The sequence below is a fragment of the Zootoca vivipara genome, chromosome 7 (assembly GCF_963506605.1).
Source record: "Zootoca vivipara chromosome 7, rZooViv1.1, whole genome shotgun sequence".
NCBI lineage: Eukaryota > Metazoa > Chordata > Lepidosauria > Squamata > Lacertidae > Zootoca > Zootoca vivipara.
In genome coordinates this window covers 24,040,620-24,067,990 of record NC_083282.1, presented here as the reverse complement: position 1 = coordinate 24,067,990, position 27,371 = coordinate 24,040,620, and the positions used below count along the sequence as shown (strand labels likewise).

Genomic DNA, 27,371 nt, shown 5'->3' with positions numbered 1-27,371 from the left:
ACATTCTACACTAAAAACACTAAAAAAATTAAGCTTCTCACTTTTGTAAGATTTAAGTATTACCTGTTGGCTTGAAATAGAGTTTATCATCCATCTTGATCAAATCAAATGCAGATAAATCAGTCAAGTTCTTCAAACATAATTCTGCTCATGTAGGAGAAATAATTGTTAGTACACGTAGGGGGAAAAGTTTTGTACATGCCTAAGGCCACGTTCCAGCTAAAATTAAGCACTTTTAGGTCTCATGGAATTTGATATGAAATTTAAACACGCTTAACTCTTCTATTGATATCAATACAAGTTTAAAATTGGCAAGTAGTACTTGCTGGATTGTGCTCTCAGCAACTAACATATTTCAATCAAACCCTTGGTGAGTTAGGGACTTCCCCTGCATGTGAAGACAGGCTCCTGCAGATTGAGCAGACAAGAATAAAAGTGGGTCCAACAGCCAAGAAGGTGATTACTGCACATGTTGCAGAAAGAAGTGAGGGGCAGATGGGGCTCGTCTACCTGGGAAGGTGGCCCATCTAGGAGAAGGAAAAGTCTGGTCCTAAACCTCCGCTGCCTTGAGGCATATCTTTGGGAGAAGAAAAGGCCAAGGAGTAAACCCTACATAAATCCATAGTAGACTCCCTAAGATGATTGGATGGCATCTTGTATGCCTCCTTCTGCCATCTCCTGTAGACAAGCTGGTGCCAGATGTATTCCTTTGGACCACATCAGTGAGGCCAAGAGGGGGGTCTTGTCTTCTGGGCAGTCCAGGACCTCCATACACACTGCCCAGGCTTGCGTCCCTGAGAGGTGGGAGGCAGCAATTACAAGTTACTGGTTTCTGCAGCCACAGCAGGTACTGTCATTCTCCAGTGGTTTAACTTCACCTCCAGATGTGCATTCCATTGTTTCTCAAGACAGATGGATGCCAACAATAACAAATCAAAGAAGGCCCAGCTTAAACTTTTTTTAAAATGGTAAAGACCTTACATGGTAATCTGCTGCCTAGCTCAGCCATTTTTAAAATGGCTGTACTTTCATTTTACATCTTACTTTGCTGTGAGGAAAGCTGCAGGTCTGAAATGGAATCTAGATGGATATGTCAGTCAGGTGAAAAGATTATTTAACAACTTACGTGAGTATTACCTGAACTTTGAACAAAGCTGCTACTGATAAATGGTAAAAAGAAGAAAGGATGTACAGGCTTAATAGATCACATAGGAACTTATGTAAAATGCACGGTCTTTTCAAGCATGGTGGAAAGTGTCTAACCTTGCAATTTTGCTTCAATTCCTTTTCTGTCCAATCCAGCTGGAAAACCTTCATCAATGGAAACATTTACATTTAATTATGGCTTTAATTTGTAAGAACTCTCAGATGTTATATGCAATAGCAATCTAAAATCAATATATTTATATAATTAACATATATGGGGAGCTACCAGCCACGAGAAATAAAGGTTAACTATTGAGATTTAAGATGCCTCCAAGGCCATAGCCTGGTCGACTGTTCTTCAATTCTAACGCGGTGTCAGGTGGGCCATGATGTGCCTAGTGGGTTATTCATGTTTCTAAAGTGCATTTGTTGTATACGTTCTTCTGTCTTCTTCTGTCTCCTTTAGTAGTAGGCTGATTCTTGCTTGGCCAAAAGTGGGGTGCTACTCAACCAGGACTTCTATAAGCTCCATTCAAAGATATTGGTGCTTATACAGATTCAGTATTCAAGCCCCAAATCTGGTATAATGCTTTCTTGAATTTGTTGCTGTTATTGTTTACTGTATTTCATTTATGAATCACTTCCTATGAAGCATCTGTAAGTGATTTACAATGCAATAAACACATACAAAAAGAATCACATATATAAAAACAGCTAGAACAAACTGTATACATAAACCAAAATTTTTGTTTACATAAAATATTACACAGATATATAATCAAGCTCAAATCCAACATATAGACTAACTGGGATAACAATATTCAATTAGCACCCGGAATTGGAGTTAAGTGGGCTGAATGGGGTTGCATATACATTATATTGTACATTTAAAACACATCCCTCTCTCCCACAAAAGAATTCTGGGAGGTGTAGTTTGTAAGGGTGCTGGGAATAGTATCTCCTGGAGGGGTAAACTACAGTTCCCAGGATTCTTTGGGGGATGTTGTTCTCCTGTCACAGCTCTGAAATGGTCCTTTTTGTGTGGATGAACTATACCATACACTGAGTATTTATGAGCGCACAGCATAAGAAGCTGGAATAAGAATGAAAGCAAAGGCTTAGAAAAACCCTTAATTTTTGTTTTCCCAGCTGAAAATATCTGCCAATGCAGAATGTATTATTGCCTCCCAATGATATTTCTTCAGTATCTTACTACATAAATAAATCAGAAGAAAACAATTGCATAAATCTTCATCCTGCAATTCTGCTGGCTATAACGAATATGCACCTTTGTTTTAAGGAGTAGCTTATTATTGTGATTATTTTCCCATTTACTAATAAAATGGCTTCACGTGTATCTTGATAGAATCAAAGTCAGTGTGAAAACAGATGTAGAGAAAGGTGCTAAATGTCCTAACTGCTATCATTTAAGGGCATTTCAACAAAGCAACTATTCCGTTTACCACTTCTTTCCTTTCTTTCACAGCTCTGAAAAGCAGATGTTCCATGTACAGAGAGATCCTACTGTGCTGAACACCCTAGAATGCCTTATGCTGTGGTGTTGACAGCAAGTAGGATCAGTGCAGAAGCAGAAACTCTGCCTTCAGGGGGGAAATAGATCTCTTTTCACTTGATGGGAAATGTTTTTCTGAATTTTAATGTTCTTTTTTGATCCTCTATAAAAACAAGTCTATTTAACAGAAAGCTAGAAATGCCACACACTACTTCACAAAAGTGATTTGTCACACAGTGGTTAATAAATGTGAATTGTATTTCTTTTAAAAGCAGACTTGCAACTTCATACTGACAAGTGGAGGTGAAATGCCAGCACCACCTTTTTGTGTGCTCATTATGTTTCTATCAGCTACTGGGCCATGTTCAAAGTCTTTTTACAAAGCCCTGAACAACTTGAGACTAGGTTGCCTGAGACCAGTTGCCCCTGTATTGATTATAAGATCACTTTGATCATTTGGGGAAATTTTACTCCTGGAACCACAGCCTACCGAATATTGCAGGGCATTTTCCACCATTGACTCTACACTGTGGAATGTGTTTCCCTCTGCTACACTGAAACGTTATTCATCCATTGCTTCAGAAATATTGTAAATACATATTTTTGCTCAGGATTTCCCTGACATCTAATACCAGCAGCAAAAAAGAGGTAGTATAACTCAGCGTTTCTCAACCACTGTTCCGCGGCACACTAGTGTGCCGCGAGACGCTGGCTGGTGTGCCGCGACGTGCAGCGACAAGAAGGGCGATTTACATTGTCACGTGCCTGGCGGCCGCCAATGCTCAACACTAACCCACGGGAAAGCAATATTTCTCCTCCTCTTTCCCAAAGCTCAGTGCAAACGAGCCTGGCGGCCGCCAATACACACCACTAACCCGCCGGAAAGCAATATTTGGCAAGTGTTTCTTACAGTCATAATTATAATATAGGGCGGCACAGAGTTAAATTTTTTAACTTTTTTAATGGTGGTGTGCCTCGTGATTTTTTTCACGTAACAAGTGTGCCGTGGCCCAAAAAAGGTTGAGAAACACTGGTATAACTTATGTTCCAAAATGGTAAATGTTTCTAGATCATTTGTACAGAAACACAAATATGGCTTGCTTAAGTCACACAACATCCAGCTTAGACCTCCTTGCTGAAGATTCATTGCCCGTGTCTTCAGTCATGGGATTGTTGTCTATCACATGACTGTATGTTTTGATTCCACAGAGTGGGAAGTGACTAAGACAGGATGTTTGTGTTACTGTGCTCCATGAAGTGGGACTATTGTCCTTTGTTCTTTCTCTTTGTTGCCTAATGCTAGAGAGAGAGGGAGCCATGTTGCAGTGCTCCGTGTGTGTTTATATGTAAATAAAAGTAGATTAGCCAAAATGCTGAGTTGCTGAGTTCTGCAGATCCGCAAGTGTGCTGATGTTTCTTGGCATCAGTTGCTGTGATGTTCGGGCTGAAGAAAGCTTTTGAAGCTCCCGAACGATCGACCTTGAGGTTGGGAACATGCCAGTTAGGCATGTGTCTCTGCCAGGGTCCTACTCGTGTGTAAGATCCTAACACTCCTTACTGGTAGAGTTCACATGGTAGAATGGAGAACAAAGAGTTTAGTGATCCTTCCTTCCAAGGTGAAGGGGAGTGACATAGCTAAGCTTACTCTATGGTCTTAACCCCTTCATGCATTAATTAGTGTTAAGCATGTTGGTTGTATGAAGCTGATTTATCCCACAGTATCTTTGTGCTCTACTCCACTACCTCAGCCTTGTTGCTAGATCTCCCTGGTGTTCATCCACTATGCCTGTATCTGTCCTTTTTGGCTTTCTCAGACAGATTCTGATCTACTGGCTTCTGCAGTTTCTTCCAAACAGAAGCTAATACTGTACTCATGGATGTGGCATCCAGTAGCTACAGGTTATGTAGATCAGTGCTCCCCAACCTTTTTATCGCCGCGGACCAATCGTTTGATAATTTTACTGTGGCCCGCTGAGGGGGGCCGTTAATTGTTTTGTGGCCCACCAAGGGGGGGCGTTGATTATTTATATTGTTTTGATTTAATAATTTTAATTTAATTGTATTTAATGTTCCTTGGGCAGCCCGGTACCAGTTGATCCACGGACCGGTACCGGTCCGTGGCCCGGGGGTTGAGGACCACTGATGTAGATGACCTCTTGCAGCTAACCATCTTTGCTTCCATGGCACAATAGCCTACCAGGAGAATCTCTCTTTTCTAGGGAGGGGAGGGGAGGGGAAGGGAAGGGATAAAGTAAAAAATAAAATAAAGCTAGCTGAAGAGACAAATATTAACACAGGAAATTTAAAGTCTTGACATTCAGCAGAAAGCGCTAAGAGAACTCCAGGCTCTGTTATTATAAGATATGCACAGAACTTGAAAAGGGGGCATATTAGGAAGACAAATGCAATGATGCTGGTATATGTGATTATGACAAAATGAGGTAGCAAGGATTTGAGCACAACTCATGAAAAGGCTTCAAAAGTTTTCATTGCCAAAATCTCTACTGAAAATGAGAACTCATATAAGACAAAAGAATATGCCACTAATCTTTCCTGTAATTTCTCAATATACCTAATTTATTTCCCAAGATGTGACTATTTTATTGCAACAGACCTTATTACACCAAATCGTAGCATATTTTAATTGAACACTGAAGTCCAGAAAACTTTAAGAGGAACCAACCATAGTGAGCTGGATTCTTCAAAGCTCTGATGTAAAGGAAAGTTGATCGTATCCATTCCAAAGCTATGTTCACATCCGTGATGGTGTGGAGCACAATTTCAGCATTTAAGTGTTCAATGAGATGTGTGTGCAGACTAAGAAAACCAGAAAGTAAATGCATACAAATGAAACGTACCAAAGTCTTCCAGTGGCAAGCAGTACATTGCATTCTTAAAATAGATTAGGCAACTAGAGGTTTGGGGGCAAAATCCATCACCTCCATCTTCCTATCTGGCTACTAGAATAGCCCTCAATTCCAAGAATCACCACACTCCTCTATTATGCCGAGGCTCTATAAATTCTTTTACCTTTATGCACTTCTGCTTCTCACTCCCATGAGAGTATGGGAGATGGCAGCTGAAGATGTATAAGCAAAGAAGTCCACAAAACACACTCACACTGCTGCTTTACACGCTGGGTAAAAGCAATTAAAGAAGGTATCTGCTTGAGCCTTATTTAACATGGGAGCAAGTCAGTGGGCACAGCAAATGTTGCTGGCCCATCAGCTCCTGCTCAGTACAAATTATAATCCTTATTAAGAATTAGTTGCCAACCAGGCCAATAGATCATTTATTGCTTCTAAGGTAGAGCTTTCCAAACTTTTCAACTTGGTGGCACACTTTTTAGACAGGCATCATTTCGCAATACAGTAATTCAGTTTTACTAGAAAAACCAGAGGTTAAACTTAACTCCTTTCCAGCCCCAGATAGAGCACGGGGAGCATTTGCCCGACCATCTAGACTGCAGACAACACATGAATGTGTTGCACACACAGTTTGGAAAGCTCTTTTCTAAAGGGTTGCATACAATTGGTGCCTCTTCACTGATGGAAGGTTCTTCATAGGCATCTAGTTGGCCACTCTGAGAACAGGATGCTGGACTAGATGACTGTTTGGAAGAGCCATGCAGGATCAGGCCAGTGTTCTTTCATTTTAGCGGAGTCCACCAGCTCCAGAACAGGGAACCAAGGCAACCTTCAGCGATTCCCCACTCATCCTCTACAGTCCACCACTTCATCTCGCATGTTGCTTTGAAGGGTTCCCAACCTTCCACAGCAGATTTAGGGTAGGGGGTGTGTGAATCACTGATGAGCATTAATTCAACAATGCAAGTTTCCACATCAATGAGCCATCCATTAGCTGAGGGGCACCAATCAGATAGCACTCATTTCACTGAAAATTAATCCTAGGAACTCTCAATAGTAAAACAATACAATAAGAAAGTTTTAAGAAAGCCTAAGTTAAATGTATTTTCGTTCTCTTATTAGGTTAAATGTTCATTGCTGTTTACAAGAATATCAACACACATGCACCCTTAAGGGATGGTCTGATCCCCTGTCTGATACTATACGTGCCTCCAAGAGCTGGGATTTCCCATCCAAATGGACTTGCAAAGTACAGCTCCAGCAAAGAGCTCTGTGTGTGGAAACAGGTTTCCACACACATATTGTCTATGTTGAGTCAAAGTGATTAATGCAATGTCATTTTTACTGTGAATTCTAATTTGGGATGCTTCTGATTTGCCAAAATTTAAGTGCAACAGTAATTACACAAAAAACCTGAAATTATTATAGGAGTGCAATCCTAAACAAATTACACATGCTGTTCAGCTTTTCTCCCAGCATTTTAATTTTTAATTAAAAGCAGGCACAAGGGGCTCAGAATCTAGACTCTGTCTCCAAATCTATATCTCCCTATCCTATCATCCCTAAAGCTGCTCTTTGCCCTTCTAGAGAGAAAAGGGTGTTTGTGTTTATTTTATTCTTCTAGTTCGCTAATTTCAAATTAAACACTGCAGTACTGCACACAATTATATAAATGGGACCTAGACGCATATAACCATATGAAGGATTGCAACACAAAATCGCTTCCGTTCTATGCAGATTATTATAGAAGAATCGAGGAAAACGCTGGTGTGGATTTTTGTTTGTCTTGTTGATTAGTATTTTCCCACATGCTGGGAATATAAAGATTTTCTAGCTTCCCCACAGGCCTATCTTCATGATCCATCAGATAAATTTCTTCAAGATAAACAAATGTGTTTTAGACTGTAATTCCAACAGCAAACAGAAAAATGGCTCAAGTTACCTGCTTTCTATTGTATCTGCACCATTTAACATCTGAACATACTTGTCTCTAGTACTTATCCTTGTCATAATAACTGCTGTGGCTGTTGTATCAAACTGGTGAGGAAATATATATATATAGAAGAATGCTTTAAACCGAGTAGGCAGTAATGAAACATTTTTATGGCAGTGAAAAATATAAGACTATCAACTAACGTAAAGTTCAATCACTGAAATATTTAGCCAGATCAAAATTATGGGCAGGAGGGTATCCCTATCTGCTTGGTTTTTGTTTGTTTGTTTTTTTACAGTGGGACCACCACTTATGCGTAATTTACTTATGCGATCATAACCTTAGGTGTATGGCCGATAGATAGATACAGTCGTACCTTGGTTCTCAAATGAAATCCATTCCAGAAGTCAGTTCGACTTCTGAAAACGTTCAAAAACCAAGGCACAGCTTCTGATTGGCTGCAGGAGCTTCCTGCACTCAATTGGAAGTCGCATCAGATGTTCGGGTTCCAAAGAACATTTGCAAACCAGAACACTCATTTCCAGGTTTGTGGCATTCTGGAGCCAAAACGTTCAAGTCGCAAGGCATTCACGAACCAAGGTATGACTGTAGATGATTGTGAGGGACAAGGGATATCGCGAAGTCCCTCCCCTCCTGAGTTCAAGCCCATCCCCGAGCACAGGGGAAAGCAGAGAGAGTTCCGATTCCAGTGGGGAAGCAGGAAGTCGTGTCCGAGGCTCAGGCAAGGTAGCGGAGCCAGGGTCCCAGGTGGGACAGGAAGGGGCAAATAAGGGGGGGGAGACCCATCCCCCCAACTCCGGAATTGCGCAGAAAGAGGAGGGGAAAGAGGATGGGTCTACCCAGGCTTTTGTGTTGGAGAAAGATGCGCCAAAAGCCATTCGGAGGTTCTGAACCCGACTGAACACATAGCTCCGTGTAAATAGCAATGACTTCAGCACTGTAAATACGCAGCATCAATAAAAGAATAAAATGCAGAGCTGTGTAGAGTCGTTACTCTGAAGTAGCCCGCTCCGACCACTGTGACAATGATGATAGATAGATGATTGATAGATAGATAGATAGATAGATAGAGATATAGATGGTAGATGATAGATGATAGATGATAGATAGATGAGGAAATCCATTGCAGAAATAGCTTTCAAAGCCCTCCACCTTGCTTACTAGCTTCTGGGAAGTAAGCACAAGGGCCTGTCAGAGGGCTCTCGCACGACCTTCCCAGAGCCTTGTATGCAAGGCGGAGGGCAAGTCTTGCTCTAGACAGGTAGGGGTGGTCAACAAATTATCAACAAAAGCCTTGAAAATGAAAGGGATCCTGGGCTCTTTCCAACTAATTTTGTGTGTCTTGCTCATTGCATTTCAAGTTTTGGGGAGGGTGGGAGCGGGACCACAGAACCCTGTTTACGGAGATGGCTACCTAGGGTCCCTTGCACAAGGAACTGTATTGGTGCCTCCCCCCCCCCCCCCCCGTAAGAAATCACTTTACCACACATGGCTTTGAGCTGCAGTGCAAGGAGGACAGGAAGCTTCTCCCACATCTGATCTCGCCACAACAGCGGCTGTGCAGCACCACACAAATACTATACAGTATGTCATACACTCCATAGTCTAATAGGTGAATTTTGTGCATGCCTGTGCCACTAGCGGGGACCGGTTTCACCAACTCCTCGGTATGCCTCTGTATTTATTAAATTTGTTTCCCATAGATGTGGATCCAGTATATCAAAAGAAAGAAAGAAAGGTTCATAAAACTTATACCATTTATAAATGTGGAATATCCTATGAATTGTTGGTTTTTGTAGGAGAGTGTTTAGGTTTGATTTTGTTTGTAGATTTGGGATGGTTGTTTTTTTAAAAAGATATTTGGTCGATATTTCTTAAATAAATAACTTGGAAGCTAATTCAGCTAGCAAACTGAAGCCAGTAGCATCAACTTTACATTTCCTAGTAAACAAGGCTATATTAATTATTCAGCAATAAACTCTACTGTGCAAACAAAAACTTCACAAGCAACTGTAACTACAAAACTTTCACTCAACATTTTTGTAACATTGCCTCTGTAAGTGCATGGCAACTTTTGCTACGATTATAATAAAAATGGCCTTAAATAACAGATTCAACTTACTTGAGGTCTTCCTGCTCGCCCAATCATTTGCAAAATGTCCGTTTCACTGTATTCCTGAAACATTCCTCCAACATAATGCATTGTTGATTTTATAACAACCAGGTGAGCTGGTAAATTTACACCCATAGCAAGTGTACTTGTAGTAACTGCAAACATTTAAATGTTTTTCAAAGAATTTGGATGTTTTATAAAGCAACAGACATGAAGTACAATTCTGAAGTGTTCTGGCTATTCCCAGTAAATGATCCATTCATCTCTCTCTCTCTCTTTCTCATTACATGTACACATGAACATCTAAAAACTGGTTGTTGTCACATGCTTCCTTTGACTCCCCACCCATAACATTTTTGAAAGTTCTGTGATGTCTGTGGTGCAACCACACTAGAAATACTGTGTATGTTTCTGGTCACTGCATCACAAAAAGGATATTGTAGGCCTCAAAAAGGTACAGAAAAGGGGCAACTAAAATTATCAGAGGGTTGAAATACTGTAGCTTCATTAAGAGGAAAGGTTACAGAAGTTAAAGGTTCTTGGTTTAGAAAAGGGGCAAGTAAAGAGGGCATCAGAGAGGTGTATAAAATTATGCATGGTGTAGAAAAAGTAGTACAGATTTTTCTCCCTAATAATAATAATAATAAATTTATTATTTCTACCCCACCCATCTGGCTGGGTTTCCCCAGCCACTCTGGGCAGCTTCCAACAAAAGGTTAAAAATACATTAAAACATCAGTCATTTAAAACTTCCCTAAATATTACAATTCAGGGTCACCCAAGCACAGAGTAGTGGCAGCTTAGGATGGGCAAAATGAAGGAGTTTTAAAAATTTGTTTCCGCAAGATGTGGAGATGGCCACCAACACACATTTAAAAATGCAGATTCACCAGACTCCGTTGAACTGTTCACTTTTATCAATTGTTTCTCAAACTAGTATTATCTCTATGAACATTATTGTTCAAATGGTCACAAATTGGGTTTTTGCAACCCCATCCCTCTTACTGCAATATGGTATCTATCCTGTTTGTTCTCGTATGCTTTGTACTCACAAAGAACTGGCAAGACTCCCATATTGAAAGTTGCTTCAATTATTTTTCTATCAGATGCCTCTATTCCAGCATGATGATAAGCTACTCCATAGGTCAAGAGATCTATAAATGAAAATCAGACCCAAAACATTACCAGAACATCTTGGGACAAATACACTAACTTTTCTGCAATTAGTATACACTACATACCCCTCAGCCTGGCTTCTTTTACTGAATTTGCAGACTTTTGTAATCTGAAACAGAGTGTGTGTGTATCACAATTAAAAATAAATAAAATGGCATGCAAAAACCATCTATAGCAATTGCACATATTTCTTGCTTGAGTAATCATCTATACCATCATTTAAACCCTTTGAACTGTTTATACCAGGCATCCCCAAACTTCGGCCCTCCAGATGTTTTGGACTACAATTCCCATCTTCCCTGGCCACTGCTCCTGTTAGCTAGGGATCATGGGAGTTGTAGGCCAAAACATCTGGAGGGCCGCAGTTTGGGGGTGCCTGGTTTATACAACTGTCTTATGCTATTGGAGTTCATCATACATGAAGAACAAACAATCATATTCAGGACAGTGAAGGAGTATGAGTATGATTTTTCCTCTTGTTTTTACTGCCTCATCTCTTCTCATGCAGCGACATCTTCTTCTTTTGCCTGCCCGTCCTTATTGCAAGGGTCAGTGAATACATGTTTTTGCTTTCCAGAAGGGATATACATCTAGGAAAACCTTGTTGAAAATTAGGCTTCAAGTCAAAATAGATTACACCAGTCTAATACCTGATGTGTTGTCAGTACACCTGCTTCAATAAAGATGCATCATAATTCTTCATGCGAAAATCTTCAACTTCCTACTAAGTTTCAGCCAGCATTGGGGCTGCTCTATATCAAAGGCTAATCTGAGAGTTATACCATTTCGCCTGCCAAATATATTTCAGCTTAGTTTTCAACTATCTTTACTACCACTCTTCTCTCAAGGAGCTCCAGTAGGCAGGGCTGGGTGGCTTAATTTATCCTGATGACAACCCTATAAGCAGCGGAGGCTAAAAGATAGTGGCATACCCAGGGCCCCACATTATGGCTGAGAAGGAAGTTGAACATACAGATCCCTACAGCTGGTTGGTTGGTTGGTTGTAAGTTGCTTTGGGTTGCTTTGGGCAAGATAAAGCAACTAACTAATTTATTATTATTAATAATAATAATAATAATAAATATCAGATCTTGTATCATTTCAATGCCAGGTCTATCACCCAGGTTTGTTTTTTTAGGTGCTGCCTAAAATACTTTATAAAACATATATTCATATGGCTTCTGTGCCCAGATTTCGTTCCTGGATTTGGAATTGTGCTAGAAGCGGAGACATATCTAGATGTACACGTGTGTCATAAACTGGGATGTCTAGAAATCTGTACAGCCCTACCTGTAGGCTGTATTTGCTTTCACACTGAAATCCAGACAGATTTCCAGTCTCAGGTTGCATGAACATTGGATGTACAAAAGTTAGGTGAAATGGGGTAAGGGAGCAAAAATGGTGGCTTTACAGAACACAGTTTTCTGATCAGAATAACAGTTTATTGATGCGGACTTTTACAGGGCATCTATAGGACAATTTTGTGGAGACTGGGCAAAAACTGTACTTGGTATCTACATTCCTGTCATGAGTATGTCAATAGATACATATGGACACTGCCCTATGCAGATCATAGATGAAAAATCTACTCCAGATATTTAAGGGGAAAGTGCCTAGAGCAAACATCAATGGCAAGTGCATGCATTACTGTACACATATGTACTCATATTCTCCAAACGGCCACTTGAAACACATGATAAATGAAAAGTATCCTTAGCAAAGTCACTTTTAGTGACAAATGGCATATTGGGGTAGGTTTCATTATCTCTTCACCATAGGAGCCTATAAGCTACAAATCCTGGGTCTACTGATTTTATAAACAGATCATTATAAATTGGATAGATTTCCACAACTTTGCTACATATGTGATTGAATATAAAGAGATAGATATTAAAAGCAAGCTTGTCTTATAAAAAGATACCTTTGTTTCTGTTCAAGACTCATAATAAATTTAGCATCTTTTGCTAGGACAGAAGCCGCCTGCTGTACTCCTTTCCTTGTGGCACAGAACTGTAAATAAGAAAACCCATGAAAACCCATTGTTTATACTAATAATGTTAGAATATACACGAGAACATTACAATCACAAGGGAAAGGCACAATATATACCACAAGGGTTGGCTTTTGTTCAGAATACGTTTGAATAACACTAGCTACTTTGTAGTTAAGTGTTAAGTCAAATTTGAATTCTGTTTGGTTGCTACTGGAGGGGAATCCAAGCACGATTTTGCGAAGCTTCACTGGTCGGTGTCTTTCATCTATTTTCAGACATACAGCAGGCCCCTTGCCATCTGAAAGCCATTCTGCAATCTTTAAAGAGAAAAGAGAGCATGTTAGGCTTGAAGCTGGAAAATAATGCCTTGGGCTGAAATCCTGAACGTACTTGCTCAAGCAGAGCTGTTTAAGTCATGGAAGTTCTACTGACACAAATACTGTGTTGGTTATTCAATGTGCTCTTCTCTGTTATGAATATAATTGCCATAGAATACTACTGTACTTTAGAGCACATAATACTGACAAAGGGTTCCCGTGGATAGGGCAGACATTTCCCTCTGTGAGAGAGGGCTTGTTATACGTTATGATCAAAGGAGGGATGTTATTTACTCAGCACTGTCTAGTACTACATTGTGGTGGTGGGGGTATATTTCATGAACATATCCCAGACTGATGGGAATTGTAGTCCAAAACAAGCAGAGTGTCACAGCTTACCCATCCCTACTTTAACTGGAAATGCCAGGGATTGAAACTAAGACCAGCAGAATGCAAGGTATGTACTCTAGCAGTGAGGTGTGAGCAATCAATAGATTCGGGGGGGGGGGAGGTCAACAACTTTTGGAGTGTCCTGGTTTTTACTTTTTGAAATATGGCAACCCTAGCTTATTTAAGTTTGTTGTGGGTCCGTGGACAAATGACGGTGCTTATCTCATTTTGTACTCTCTCTCTCTCTCTCTCTCTCTCTCTGTGTGTGTGTGTGTGTGTGTAGCTGAATGGGGGGGGGGAGACACCTCAGCATTCTGAATCCTAGAAATAAAATGTTATTAACTTTGCTTACATCATCTGCATTTGGGATCGTGGCAGAAACTGCCACAAACCTCATGAGGAGTACTGAGTCAGGATTCTCGAAGCCACGTGAAAGACAAGACTGAATAGTTTTCATCCGACTGACAACAACTTCAAGAGTAGCACCACGGCTCTCATCTTTCACAATATGCACCTATTGAGTTAAACACAATTGTATATGAAGTACAATGCCCTGCTTTCAATCACTTGCATTTTAAAAATTTTTTATTACTTTACCTCATCAATGAGGATCAATCTCACTAGTTGAACTAAAGAGTTATCTCGCCACTTTCTAGTCATGCTATCCCATTTTTCCTAGTAGAAAAAGAAACAAAATAATAATAATGATTATTCATATTAATGGTGCAGTCCTCCACTATCATTCCTCCGTTAACTTTTAATGAGATTTTCTGAGAGTAGTATTTGGTGATGTATATTGCTATTCTTATGAAAAGAATGCTATTATCAATCTATACAATGCTGAAGTAAAAGACTACTCTGGTAGGTCCTTGTTCCAAGCTAAGGACATTTTTATGTTAGAAATGGTGTAGATCAAACCCCCAAGCAGTAAATCTTTCACCATGATCTAATAAAGTATGCAATTTAATTCTCCTTCCTAAGTTTTTAAAATGAATTATTGTATAAATGATACTATCAGAGCACACGAAATTTGGCATAGGAATAAAGGTTTCTCATACAATGCCACACAAAACAAACATAATACATTTTGATAAACTATAAATTAATCAAACTGCTTGATAAAAGTAAAAAAAAAATTCCAAGTGATTCTGAAGTTTTCCAGTCATTTCCTAGCATCAGAAACAGATGGAAAATGTTTACACACAAACAACAGCATGCGTACAAAATAATTTTTTACGTCTAGTTAAGTATCTACATTTTTAAAAATTCAAACGCAATAATTGGACTGTGGAACCTACTGGTGTAGTCAGAATAATGTGAGCATGTTGTATTTCAAACAAGTCATCCATTGCCGTATCTCCTGTTAGTTCCTTACAGACAAGTCCAATGGGTCCAAATTTTTCTTTCCAGTCATCAAAACGCTGACTGCAGAGAGCTTTTATTGGAGCCACTAAAAACAATACAGAGTAGTTGGAGAAAAGAAGACATGAATAAACAGGTCACCAAACACATTGCCTACACTGATAAGATTTCTGAGTGAAACTAACTCTCCCCAGTGCCAGTGTGGTGTAGTGGTTAAGAGCGGTAGACTCGTAATCTGGGGAACCGTGTTCGCGTCTCCGCTCCTCCACATGCAGCTGCTGGGTGACCTTGGGCTAGTCACACTTCTCTGAAGTCTCTCAGCCCCACCCACCTCACAGGGTGTCTGTTGTGGGGGAGGAGGGGAAAGGAGATTGTTAGCCGCTTTAAGACTCCTTCGGGTAGTGATAAAGCGGAATATCAAATCCAAACTACTCCTCCTCCTCCTCCTCCTCTTCTTCTTCTTCTTCTTCTTCTTCTTCTTCTTCTTCTTCTTCTTCTTCTTCTTCTTCTTCCTCTTCTTCTTCTTCCCCATCTTTCCCCCTCTTTTCCTACAAGTCAAGATCTTTATTCATTCCTGTACCTATTTGAGTTGATCCTAGAACTAGATGAATTTCCCCCCTAGCTTTTGAAAATTGCAATTTTACTTATGTAAGCAACAACATATGGGTGAGTCATATTAATTTTATTATAAATCCAACACTTCTAAATAGCTTTCCACCTTACCTGTGTCCAGTATAGGTGGATAAAGCTCCAGGCGGCAACAAAAGCATTTATAATGTTATAGTTTCCGGGTGGTGTCAGAGTTTGTGGGTGTAAGTCCCCCATAATTCAAGGTTTGACTAAACCAGGCATCCCCAAACTGCGGCCCTCCAGATGTTTTGGCCTACAACTCCCATGATCCCTAGCTAACAGGATCAGTGGTCAGGGATGATGGGAATTGTAGTCCCAAACATCTGGAGGGCCGAGGTTTGGGGATGCCTGGACTAAACTATGCCAAACATGGAAAGCTCTCTGGGTTAAGCTTATGCTACCGAGGCAGGCCAGCTTGGCAGAGCTAGTTGAGTGTGGGCCATTGGAGGAACAAAGGGTGGTGAGGGCCTGTCATTGACCCATGAAGGAAGCCATTAAGAAGGCATTGAGATACTAGACAATGAGGGGGGCCCTCCAAGAGACAAGAAGGGTTTAGGATTTCACGTTCGGATGACATAGGCTGGAGGGAAATAGTTTAACTGGGTTAGCAGTGACAAGGAGGAAGGAGTGGGTCAGAATGTGATGTGGGCTGACAGTGGCCAACTGCATCAAAGAGAGGGAGCATGGCAGATCTCTCTGTCTTTACATCCCAGCCTGCGGCACCTATGGGAGAGGTAAGAGATCCTGTGTATCAGTTTAATGCTGGGATTTCCCACCATCTGACTCAGGTTGTATATATGTGTAAATAAACCATATATCTTAAAGACACCACAGTCTCTACTGTACCTCATTGCCCAAAAGGAAACACAGACCCTGGGTAAGCACCTGGAACTTTCCTAGAATCTCTCACCGCTCATGGAGATTGGGGTGGGGTGTAATAATATTATTACAAACTGTTAGAATCAGCATGTTTTATTCCTTTGGATAGAGAAAAGGGTGGGATTTAAATGCAATGAATGAATGAATGAATGAATGAATGAATGAATGAATGAAATGGGCTTGCCTTTGCTTTCTGAAGGCAGAACTACATGTTTTACTGGGAAACCTGTGTTTTGTAAACAGATGCAGGGCTTAAGGGTACTGGGGCAGTGTTTTGAACTTGGGCATCCAACAAAGCCTGGTACTTTACCTCCTGCATGACTGACCTCCCTCTGCTGCAAACCTGGCTGACTACAAGACTGCCACCTAGGCTGTGGAAATTGTCAGCTACAAGACAGCTCTGATCTCAGAGTTTGGCAGAGCAACTTGTCACTATGAGTAGTAGCAGCGGATTCCTACTGCATTGCCTTGCTTTTGCCCTGCTTTGCCCTCTGTCTTCCCTAGGGCAGGACTGCTGGCCCAGTCCTAATTACACCTCTGCCATCATACATTCCTGCCTTCTGAGAAACTGGGCTGTGACCTGCCTCCAACTATGCCTGCAACGCCTATGCCTGTTTGGACCACATCCTTGTCTTGACATCGGATGAAAATTTAAGAATTCCAGTTAGGAAGGATGGCCAAAATAACAACTTCAACAACTGTCATGTAAATTAAAAAATAAACCATGTTTAGCAATGTGACAAACTTTGTTTGGACATGTGTCCACATTCACCAACAAAACGATCATGCGTAAATATCAAAATAATGTTATCATTTTTTCTTGATAATTAATAATTATTAACTTAAACATATGGCATACTTACCATATACAACTTTAATATTTAACCAAGGCATTTCCACTTTGATTAATAACCTGATAATTGCAAGCTCAAATATCACAGTTTTTCCAGAACCGGTTGGCGCACAGATCACAAAATTTCTATCTGTGTAAAGGAGCTAGAAAAGAACAACTAATAGTAAGCGAAACACAAAATCAGGTGCATATATTTTGACAAGTAGGTTTGGAATAATTTGCCCACAATTAACTATTTATTAATGTATTGATGCACCCACTCTCAAATCATGAATTATATAGTCACTAGGACATGTCATTTTATGGGGTAAAACTTAATTTTTGAAAATTTATGAGGGGTGTTTAAAATATGTTTTGGGGTATAAGGAATTCTAATCTATTACTTTTGCTATTGGACAACATTTAGTGTGGTATGTCTACGTCAAAGCATATAAACTGCTTTCAGAAAACAAAACAAATGTTAAATTTACCTTCTGAAAATATCAGGTACCATAATGCTAGATAAAAAAATAATATTGCAAATACTTGGCAATCATTTTAAATTATTTCTATACAAGTTTACACATATTTTACTTGCCAAGAAAAACTATATTATTTTAATTAAAAAAGATGTCTTTTGAAGTCCCAGGCCATGTTACAACTTTGGAATTTGAAAGTTGAAGAATTCAACATGCCGTAACAGCTAAGTTCAATTTTTTTTAAAGACAACCTTTTTATGCATCAAATACTTACCGGTACACAAGGACAAAAAAGATAAAGTGGAAGCAATAGTTTTTCCTTGTGATCTGCCGCTGAGCAATTATGAAGAATATATGGCACAGCTAGGGCCATTATGTAGCAAAGCCTGCAGTAGAGTTGCTAACACAAAACCCATTTTCAAGTCTCAGGAGGGAGCCGTGCACATAGAAGATGATAGGCCTTGACAGTGGTCTATCATTAAAAATACACAGTAAGATTTGTCCTTCAGCATCAATTTCAGAACAAATCATCTCTTAATGATCTGCTTTTTCCATAAATTATATGTACCTTAAGCATCCACTTGTGCAAAGTTCTAATGTTATAAAGAATAAACCTCTTATCTATTTACTACTTTGTTACCAGAAAACGGCCAAAAGCTTTAAAAGGTTTGTTCTATGTCAGGGGTGGAAAACCTGTGGCCCTCCAGAAAACTACAATTCCCATCAGCCCCAGGGGCCACAGGTGATGGGGGATGTAGTCCAACAACATATGGAAGGCAACGGATTCCCCATACCTGTTTTATAGTAACCCCATTCTAGTTTATGGTTTAGTTATCGCCTAAATTAAGAACACGGCAGAGATTTTTAAACTCCAGTCCTACATATTTTAGTTAAGTAATGTGGTCACAGCATGCTCAACAAATGCCATCATTTATAATGTTCTTTTGGCACTTTGTTTTATCTTGCAGTGCATATATTTATTCAGAAATTAACTCCCACTGTGTTTGGTGAAGCTTACTCCCAATTTAAGTGTGCACAGGATTGAAATTGTGCAATCTAACCCTATGCATATCTATCCAGACTTTGTCCCACTGGGTTCAATGCGGCTTACTCCCAGATAAAACTGCACAGGATTGCAGCCATGAGGGTTTATGTTATATTTGTTATTATATCAAGCCAAAAAATCTGGCAACTGAGCAGATATTCCCTTTTTCCCCTAGGGTCCAAGGCAAGCAGCAAGAATAAGATATTTGTCGAGCCCTTAGGAAGTGGTGAGCAGTGGAGGCTGCCTTTAGTTAGGTCCCTACCTGCCTATTTTCCCATTTAATATTGGTCTGGGGCTAGCACTGCCTGTGGCAGCTTCTGCCTCGGCCTCAGGGTTGCCCTCCTCAGCAGGGAGGAGACTGAGTCAAAACTAGAATTACTTGGCTCCGCTTGTCATTAGCTCTGCCTATTATTGGCCTTCCTGCCTTCTGCCATATGTGTGTCCCAGTGGGCATCAGTCACCACTGGTTGTGGGGAACCTCTGAACTGCTGAGATAATTAGGCTTACCAGACCTCGGAGGTTAGTCTGCCAAGCCATTTTTCATAAGCCACACCAGGTGCAGGAAAGTTCAAGGTATGGCTGCTGCAAAGGACAAATGGGGAGGGCATACTCTAGGTGAACACCAAACTCTTTCTTTGTCTGCAAGCAAAGGAAGATTTCTCCACTGTAGTTGAAGCCATGGCTATAATGTTCCTTTGCAGTCACAAACTGAAGTTGGACTCATATGGTGTCAAGTGATTTTATAGGTGGGTAACTTTCCCAAAGTTACTTTTGGATCCAATCCTTTGGTTGGAACCAGATCCCTGCCCTGCCCTAGGAGACTGCCAAACTTGATGGCAAGCACCATTAATCTTGGCGGGTCACAGGAACTACTTTTATGAAATCAGCAGTGGACATTTCTTTATGCATGGCCGTAAGTGTAAAAGTAATTATTAAAACCTGTGTGGTTAAAACTAATCCATACTTACATCATCCAGAGCCTTGGACTGAATGTAATTAAAATAAGGGAATTCTTTGAAAATATTTCTAAACTGGGCAGCTTAAAGTCATATTAAGGAGTCAAACAATTTAGTTAGTAATGAATACAACTTTCACAGTACTTTATACAGATTTAAATAAAACTTCCCACTTTTAAACATTTGTCTGGAAAATGATTAAATGGAGGAATAGCAGTTCTTCAACTACATAGAAAATTTCTAACAAAGTTGGAGCTGGGGGGAAATGTAAAAAAAAGAATAAGAAAAAAACGATATGGGGTGGAATGAAATAAAAATTAAAACATATGCAAAATATTGATTTACTAATCAACCCTGTGCATTATTCATTATTGGGAAAACTGAAATAACGGTTGTGCTATGATGGTTGTGCTACTGAAGCCTGCTATGGTAGTATTATGCTACTGGTCCACTAAACCGCATACTCATACTCTAGTTGATTAAGAAAATATGAATATGTTAATTTTTCATTCAATGGACCATGGCCATTACTACAATCATAAGTTTCCTCGATTATATTTCTTTATTTCTTTTTGCAGTATATGGGAGTCCCCCAGCCACATTCTTAAAGCATATTTAAAAACATTATAGTTTACATCATATACATCCAAGAAGTTACTTTTATATTTGTAGTGCATAAAAGGATACGGATTTCAGTCACAGGTCTCAAAATCAAGTCTTTTTCTGTAGTTCCTAGTGAATGAAACTTTATTTTTTTATCATCATCCACTAACAATATTAATAACAAATGCAAATAAAAATGCTGAGGATAGAATGTAATTTCATCAGTCTGGTTTCCTCCAGATATTTTTGACTACAATTCCCCGCCCCTGAAAACAAGCCCAGCATCAGCCCCAGCCAGGTTGGCAAAGGTTGCATAACACTGATCCTGCAGGTAGATAAACCAGTTGAGGTGTCTGAAGCCAGGGTAGAAGGCTGTAATCTTCCAAAGCTTTATCAAGGAAAGCAAATAGCCAGTCTCTATTTGAGGACTGCAGACAAAAATTCTCTATTGCCCTTCTTTACAACAGTGTTTCTGTACATCTTTCAATACAGCAAATGTATCAACAAAATGACGACTTAGAGCAGTGGTTCCGAATTGGTGGTCCACACATACCCATCAACCATAGCTGTCAAGTTCTCCCTTTTTTAAAGGGAAATTCCCTTATGCTGAATAGGCTTCCTTGCGAGAAAAGGGAAAGCTTGACAGTTATGCCATCAACTGTCTGAGACTTCCCATTTTGGGGGGGCCGTGCTCTCATGCAACAGCATGGCGCCCAACAATGTGTGAGATCTCAGCCGGACATTGTTTCTTGCGAGATTGCAGTGCTAAAAAACACGTTATGGTGCCCGAAATCACATGGGGAGTGTCCATTTGCATGCCCAGTCCTGGGACTCTGATCACTTGCCATGTTAAGTTCTGTGCCCATCTGTCTCTTCAAAAGGAAGGTGCAGGGGCATGTTGCTTGTTGGACCCATGTCCTAGCTTGCACTAGCCATGTATGTGTACCTCTTTTACATCTGCTAAATCTTGTAACCTGTGCCTTGTCTTTAGAGACTTTGGCACAAACTGCACTGAGAGTTCAAGCCCTTGACTAGCAATGAGGGCCGGGGCAATAAGGTTTGGTACATCAGAGATGGGGAATCTATGGCCCTCTAGACGGTTTTGTATTCCAAATCCCATCAGCCCTAGCCAACATGGTCAATCATAGAATCTTACAGTTGGACGGGACCCCAAGAGTCATCTGGTCCAACCCCCTGCAATGCAGGAATCTCAGCTAAATCCATGACAGATGGCCATGGTCAATGATCAGAGATGATGGGAACTGTAGTCCAACTTCATCTGGAGGACACCATGTTGACTACCGCTGCTCTTTGGCAGTAGCAGACTTTATATCTTGCCCTCATTTACCTTCAAATTACCTATAGGCCTTTCTTCCCAGTGTGGGAAGAAAGAAGAAGGATTGCTTATGAAATGCTGAAGATACTTTTCTCTGTAGCACATGCAGATGAAATTTGATGGGGAGGAGCAGAATAGGAAGATGTGAAAGAACACTGCATAGCTTTCTTTTCATCAGTTCCCATGGCTGACCTCAAAAATAGCAGAGCACTAAGCTCTTTGAGAAATGCATTTAATCCACCACATTATAATTACTTCTGTCTTATCTGGCTTAGGTGTTCCTTTCTGTGATTCACATCTTTTTTTTTCTAATTTGCTTCTGACCTTCTATATGAATATGACTATGTTCCTTACTTTATATTACTCAAGCAGATTGTTGTGTATTTCTTGACTCCATCTACAGTTTTGTTCATGCAATAACTATGAATAATGTATATTCATGAAGCCAGTGTTGTAAATACCTTTGTAGCGAAAAATTACAGAGAAAATGTGTAATTTACCTTCCATCCTAAAATTCTTTGAAACAGAAGGAAATGACTGTGCTTTTTCGATTCCATTTCCATAAGCAGAAAAAATATCATTTACACTAAGCAGATTAAAATCTGAATCTTGAGCTAACTGCATATTATTTTTCCATGGGTCTCCTTTCCTCATTTCTTTGTTGTTGGTAATATTACAATACATGTCCATTCCTCTCTTGGCATTGGTACTCTCATTGTTGCCTGGATTTACATATGTATAATTGGTTGGTTTAAATAAGCTGTAATAAATTCAAAGGGATATTTTCATATAATATACACATTTACAACCTACTTACATAGCAATTACATACTACAGCTTACATTGCTTTGTTTTCAATACCTGCTGAAAACCAAACCTGTTATTTATTACTTGAAACAGGCTCGCACAATTTTTGACCCACCAAGCTTCCCCACACCCATTCTTGCAGTCTCTGGCAGGCAACCGAAACAAGGGGTTAATTCAGCCTCGGGCTGATCATTATACAGGGCTGGCAGACCATGTTTCCTTTAGTGGTGCAGCATGGACCAAGATCTCCAAGATAAGTTCACTGTTGTTTTGGAAGTGAAATAAAAGAAACAATGACATTGAAAGAGGAGAGACTTGCGGTGGCTTTGGACTTTGCACTTCTAACATAACATCCAAAATGTGACGTTTTGCATCTCTGCCGCAGTGAGATGTATCAGCCGTACGGGAAAGATGTGTGTCTTCCAATTTTATAGGTTGCTCTGAAAATGTTGTACATCTGTTTTTCCTGCTTGAGCATAACATCAAATCCACTTACATTTGATGCCAAGAACATGCAGTGGCTTTGCCTGCATATTTCAATGTATGTCACAGAGTATACTGTGCCTGGGATACAGTATGCCAGGATACCTAGCAAAGCACCTTCACTCATACTGACCTAGACGACCCATATGTTCACTGGATGCGGCCCTGAAGACCATGACATCATGGAAACAGGCCTTGCTGATCGGTATTGTGATTTAGTGTTTTACTATGTATCTGAGAAATGGGGCCCAAGTGACAAAGACCTTCAGCTCTATTTTGAACCCTGTCTTTGCCTTCTGGAATGTGTACTTGAGCTCTGATGATGCTCTTGTTCGTCTGGACGGAGGGTTGAGAGAAGTGTGCAAGTGTGTGCTGATACTAGCCAACTGTACAAAAGAAAGATGTGCATTCGTACCTCTGCCTACCTTTACCACTGCTGGCATGTGGACCTTAGAAGATTGCCTAGAAAGGAAGGCTATAAAAAGCTCCCCTGATGTATCTCTTATATTTTTGCCCTGATTTTATGACTTTACTTCTTCTTGCAAATTGCATAGAGTTGTTTTATGTTAAGCGGCATTTTAGTTGAATGTACAAATAAATATAAAAATAAACATCTGGACAGGAATAATTCAAGAAGAATGGAAAAGTAGCCAGGGTGCAACAATCTTTTCCCTTTCAAAGAGCTGCTTACTTGTAGTTCATTGCTTGTTAGTTCTTACTTTCAGTATTGGTGGTAATTAATTAATTAAAGAAAACCCACTGGATTCTACACATCCAAAAAGAGGAGCATCATCTCTGAAATGGGCTGAGAATCAGCATTCATTGTCACCTAGATAGCTTTCAAGTAGACTCAAAATATCTTAGAGTTAACTGAACTTTCAGGACGCATTTCTGAAAAGTACAGTTCTAGTCTGCTGCAACGAACTGGCAAGCAGTGAAGTCCACTCCTATTAAAGCAATGATTATCCTGTGATTGATTCTGAAAGGAGTTTGATTACATGCATGTCCTGTGACAGCTTAAAGTATAAAAATAAACTAGTATATCTGTGAGCTGCCAAGGACCATGTCTTTGTAAGGAATTTTAAGAGTGTGTTTGGTAGTACATCAGCTGCCTCTTAACTAAAGTAATAAACTAAATCCTGTGTTTAAATCCTTGTAAAAAAGGGTTGTGCCTAGAGCAAATCTAATTACTGTATTAAAATACTGCCAAAAGGAACTATCCCAGTTTTCTTACATTCAAAAGAATATTAACACAATTGCCTGGAGCCCTATTAAGCACTTTCATTTCAAAGATCAAAAACTGAGTCTTTGACAAATGTATCTAAAATAATATGGTTCTGATATTTGATGAATTATTATAATTGGCTTTAAAAAGCCTACCTTTTCCTGAATGTTGAGCAGGCACTTTCATCACAATCTTCTTCTGGAAAATTAATTAATAGTTTATTTTCTAGAGGTTTTCTACAAAACAGTTAACAAGCTCTGTTTTCATATTAATCAGGGTCATAGGGGAACAATGGGACCAATTCCAGACTATTGGCCTGAAAATAACTTACCTGCCTCCACTAACTGAACTCCTACAGGCTTTGCCTGTTAGAATTTATAGCAAAGTAATCATGTAGACTATTTAAGATTTTATCCCTTAGTAATGCTCTTAAAAGAGGGCAAGTCATTTGCTCTGTTGCAAGCTACTTGCAAAGGGAAAATAGATGTAGAATATTATGCCTACCAAGAAGTTGCTTCAACAAAACATGCATAAAAGAAAATAAATTTCATGCCATTATTCTCAATGTTTTCTTGTGCCTTCTCTGCTTGACAATCCTTAAAATCCCTCATTTATTATGGTTATGCACAGGCCCCGAGATTTGGCCTATACTTATATTGGTGTGTTTTTAAATAAAAAAATCCGATCTGTTTCAGAGTCACCCTGTGTTTTCTCTCTGCTTCACTCTGTCATCAGCTCCAGAGCTACTCTGTATAAAATTGAATTGTGTTCCCTCATTCACTATAATGGAGAAGCTTTTCCCCATTTTGGCCGAAGTGTATGGCATGTAGAGATACAGAATCCCCTTCAAAGTGGATTAAACTTGCCAAATTGCATCCCAATATGTCCAGGAGATTTTTGTGAGGGGAAGTAAAAGGGATTCACTTTAATATATAATCCCTTTGGGTGGGGGCTATCTGTTCCTTACCTTAAAGTAATTTAAGAGGTGACTGAGTGAAATGCATTCTTGCTTCTATGTTGTTTTTAAAATGGCACCTTCACGTTGACCTAAGCACTCTGTGGTAAGCCTTGTTTTCTCTAATAAGCCTATTGCCTACAATACTGCTTGTAGGGTTGCAAAGAGCTCTGAACTTTTTTGTTGTGGGAGAAAAACAGATTTTTTTCAATGAAATTTTAATTTCTTTTCTTCTTTTTAATCCTCCATTGCTGCGCCTAACCAAAGGCAACCCCATAGTACTTCAGTACTCTGTAGATAACATTTTGGATAGCTTCCTTACTGGAGCAAATAGCAACCTGAGAGGGAGGTATTTTCATCCTATGTTGAATAGCAACTTGGGGTTGATAAGCCATTATGATGCACCCAGCACTATGGCTGTTTTTTTATATAAAGAAAAGATGTGTGAAATACAGTCATGCATTTTCACATATAGTCTACTTTGCCCATGATTCAACATACTTCAGTAAAAGTAGGCATTGCCCCCCCATTAAAGTCAGTAATTGAATATTTCCGTATTTTTCTGTGTATGAGACAATGGTTTTATTTTGGCAACCCTAACTATTTTAAAATATTGATTATGGGTTCAAAAAAAAATAGGGGTTGTCTTCTACATGGGGGTGTCTTATACATGGAAAAATACAGAAGTTTTTAAATTCCATACTTCCTCTTATTAAAACTAATCACAAAACATTCTACCTTTTTGGCTATTCCCTCCCAATTCCATTTGTAGCTGTTGAGTAGGTGGAATTTCAAACGCAGATGGAACAGGTGCAAGATACCAGTCTGTTGGCTCTTCATTTTCTAGATATCTGTTTCCAACATATTAACATGAAGCGAAAAAACATCAAGTGTTTCCAACCAAATTAATGACAAACTGCAGGAGAACATATTGACTGTTGTGTCACTTCTAAATTATCCCTTTTAACATTACACTTGGGGGGGAAACGTGTTATATTTTAAATGTAAGACTTCTGTTAAGCCACCTCAGTTTAATGAGAATTTGGTATGCTTTGGGACACAACCAAAGCAGATAGCCAATGTTTCCTCTCCTCTGACAGAAGTCAGTAAAACAGGGGGAGAGAGAGAGAATTATTTTTAGATTCTCGTTCCCCACTGAACCCCCCCAATCTACTCTGGATAGGGCTGCCATTTCAAAGGCATAATTGAGGTCCAGTGGGAATTTTGGGGTGTCCTGCTTTTTTACTTTTTGAAATATGGCAACCCTAGAGCAGATTTGGGTGGGGTTGTAGGGAACAGAAGAAATAGGCAAAACTGTGTCCCTTTCCCCCATTTTGCTCCTGGATGCCTTCAGTCAGCAAAAGGAAAACATCTGATATCACCCTAGGACTCCTAATAAGCTGAGGTGTCCTGCTGCTATGTTATCTTGCACAACTAACTTACGTTATCATAATCATTTGCTACAGAAACTTTTTTGAAATAAACATAACAAACAAAACAAAACAAATGCAATATAATTAAATAAATTGTTATTGTAAAATATCCTAGGGGCCTACCTACCACTATATTCTTTGGAAAATAGAGGTAGGTAGCGCCTTGAATATTTTACAATAACAATTTATTTAATTATCTGGCATTTGTTTTGTTTTGTTATTCTTTGAAATATAGAGGACTGAGAGAATTAGGAAAGGAGAAGCTTATTTATTATGGTTCGTTGAAAATAAAAACCTTTAGTAAAAGCAAAAGATTGATACAATCTGAAGACAGACAAGAGTTAATAGAAAAACTATGAACTGCAGCAATATAAAAACTGGATCAAGGAGCGTAGGAAACCACTTTGATCAAACTGTATAAATTTGGAAGTAACTGGAATTATTTATATAGGCTAAATTGTAATTTGTATTATTTCAAAATGTGGTTTTTTGGGGGGAGGTTTATTGGGTTGTTTTTATTTTGATTATATATTTTGTGGTTTTATATTTTGATTTTGTTCTGTGAACCACCCTGAGACCTCTGGGTATAGGGTGGCGTATTAATAAAAAATAATATAACTGGCAAAACTGTGACAATATTGTGTAAATATCTGAAAATTAAGAAAAAATATTATTATTTTTAAAAAAACATTCATCTCATTTTACAGAAAACATATTAGAGCCAGAAAACATTCCCTCGACTTCTACCACTGCCAAATCACATGGACAACTTGTGGGAGACAGCTGCGACAAACTTACTTTTGCTTTGTACCTGGTCCTTCAAAAAACAAATTATCCAAAGAAAAGGCAGGGTCTGTCATTGTATTAAGACAAGAGG

The 27,371-nt window shown here is 39.4% G+C and overlaps 1 protein-coding gene across 1 annotated transcript in view; it reads right to left on the bottom strand.

The window, feature by feature from the left end:
- Positions 1-27,354, bottom strand: part of HFM1 (helicase for meiosis 1) — a 52,932-nt gene extending 25,578 nt beyond the window's left edge. Inside the window, exons 1-19 of the mRNA XM_060277458.1 lie at positions 27,293-27,354; positions 25,800-25,912; positions 24,438-24,471; positions 22,092-22,351; positions 20,340-20,384; positions 19,665-19,735; positions 17,204-17,336; positions 14,768-14,919; positions 14,067-14,144; positions 13,822-13,983; positions 12,879-13,079; positions 12,691-12,779; positions 10,835-10,878; positions 10,646-10,747; positions 9,603-9,748; positions 7,469-7,563; positions 5,343-5,476; positions 1,264-1,311; positions 64-144 (exon numbers count right to left, since the gene is read on the bottom strand). Of these exons, the coding sequence (XP_060133441.1) occupies positions 64-144; positions 1,264-1,311; positions 5,343-5,476; positions 7,469-7,563; positions 9,603-9,748; positions 10,646-10,747; positions 10,835-10,878; positions 12,691-12,779; positions 12,879-13,079; positions 13,822-13,983; positions 14,067-14,144; positions 14,768-14,919; positions 17,204-17,336; positions 19,665-19,735; positions 20,340-20,384; positions 22,092-22,351; positions 24,438-24,471; positions 25,800-25,912; positions 27,293-27,354 (2,050 nt within the window). The remainder of the gene's footprint in view (positions 1-63; positions 145-1,263; positions 1,312-5,342; positions 5,477-7,468; positions 7,564-9,602; positions 9,749-10,645; positions 10,748-10,834; positions 10,879-12,690; positions 12,780-12,878; positions 13,080-13,821; positions 13,984-14,066; positions 14,145-14,767; positions 14,920-17,203; positions 17,337-19,664; positions 19,736-20,339; positions 20,385-22,091; positions 22,352-24,437; positions 24,472-25,799; positions 25,913-27,292) is intronic.
- Between the last annotated feature and the right edge of the window lie 17 nt (positions 27,355-27,371).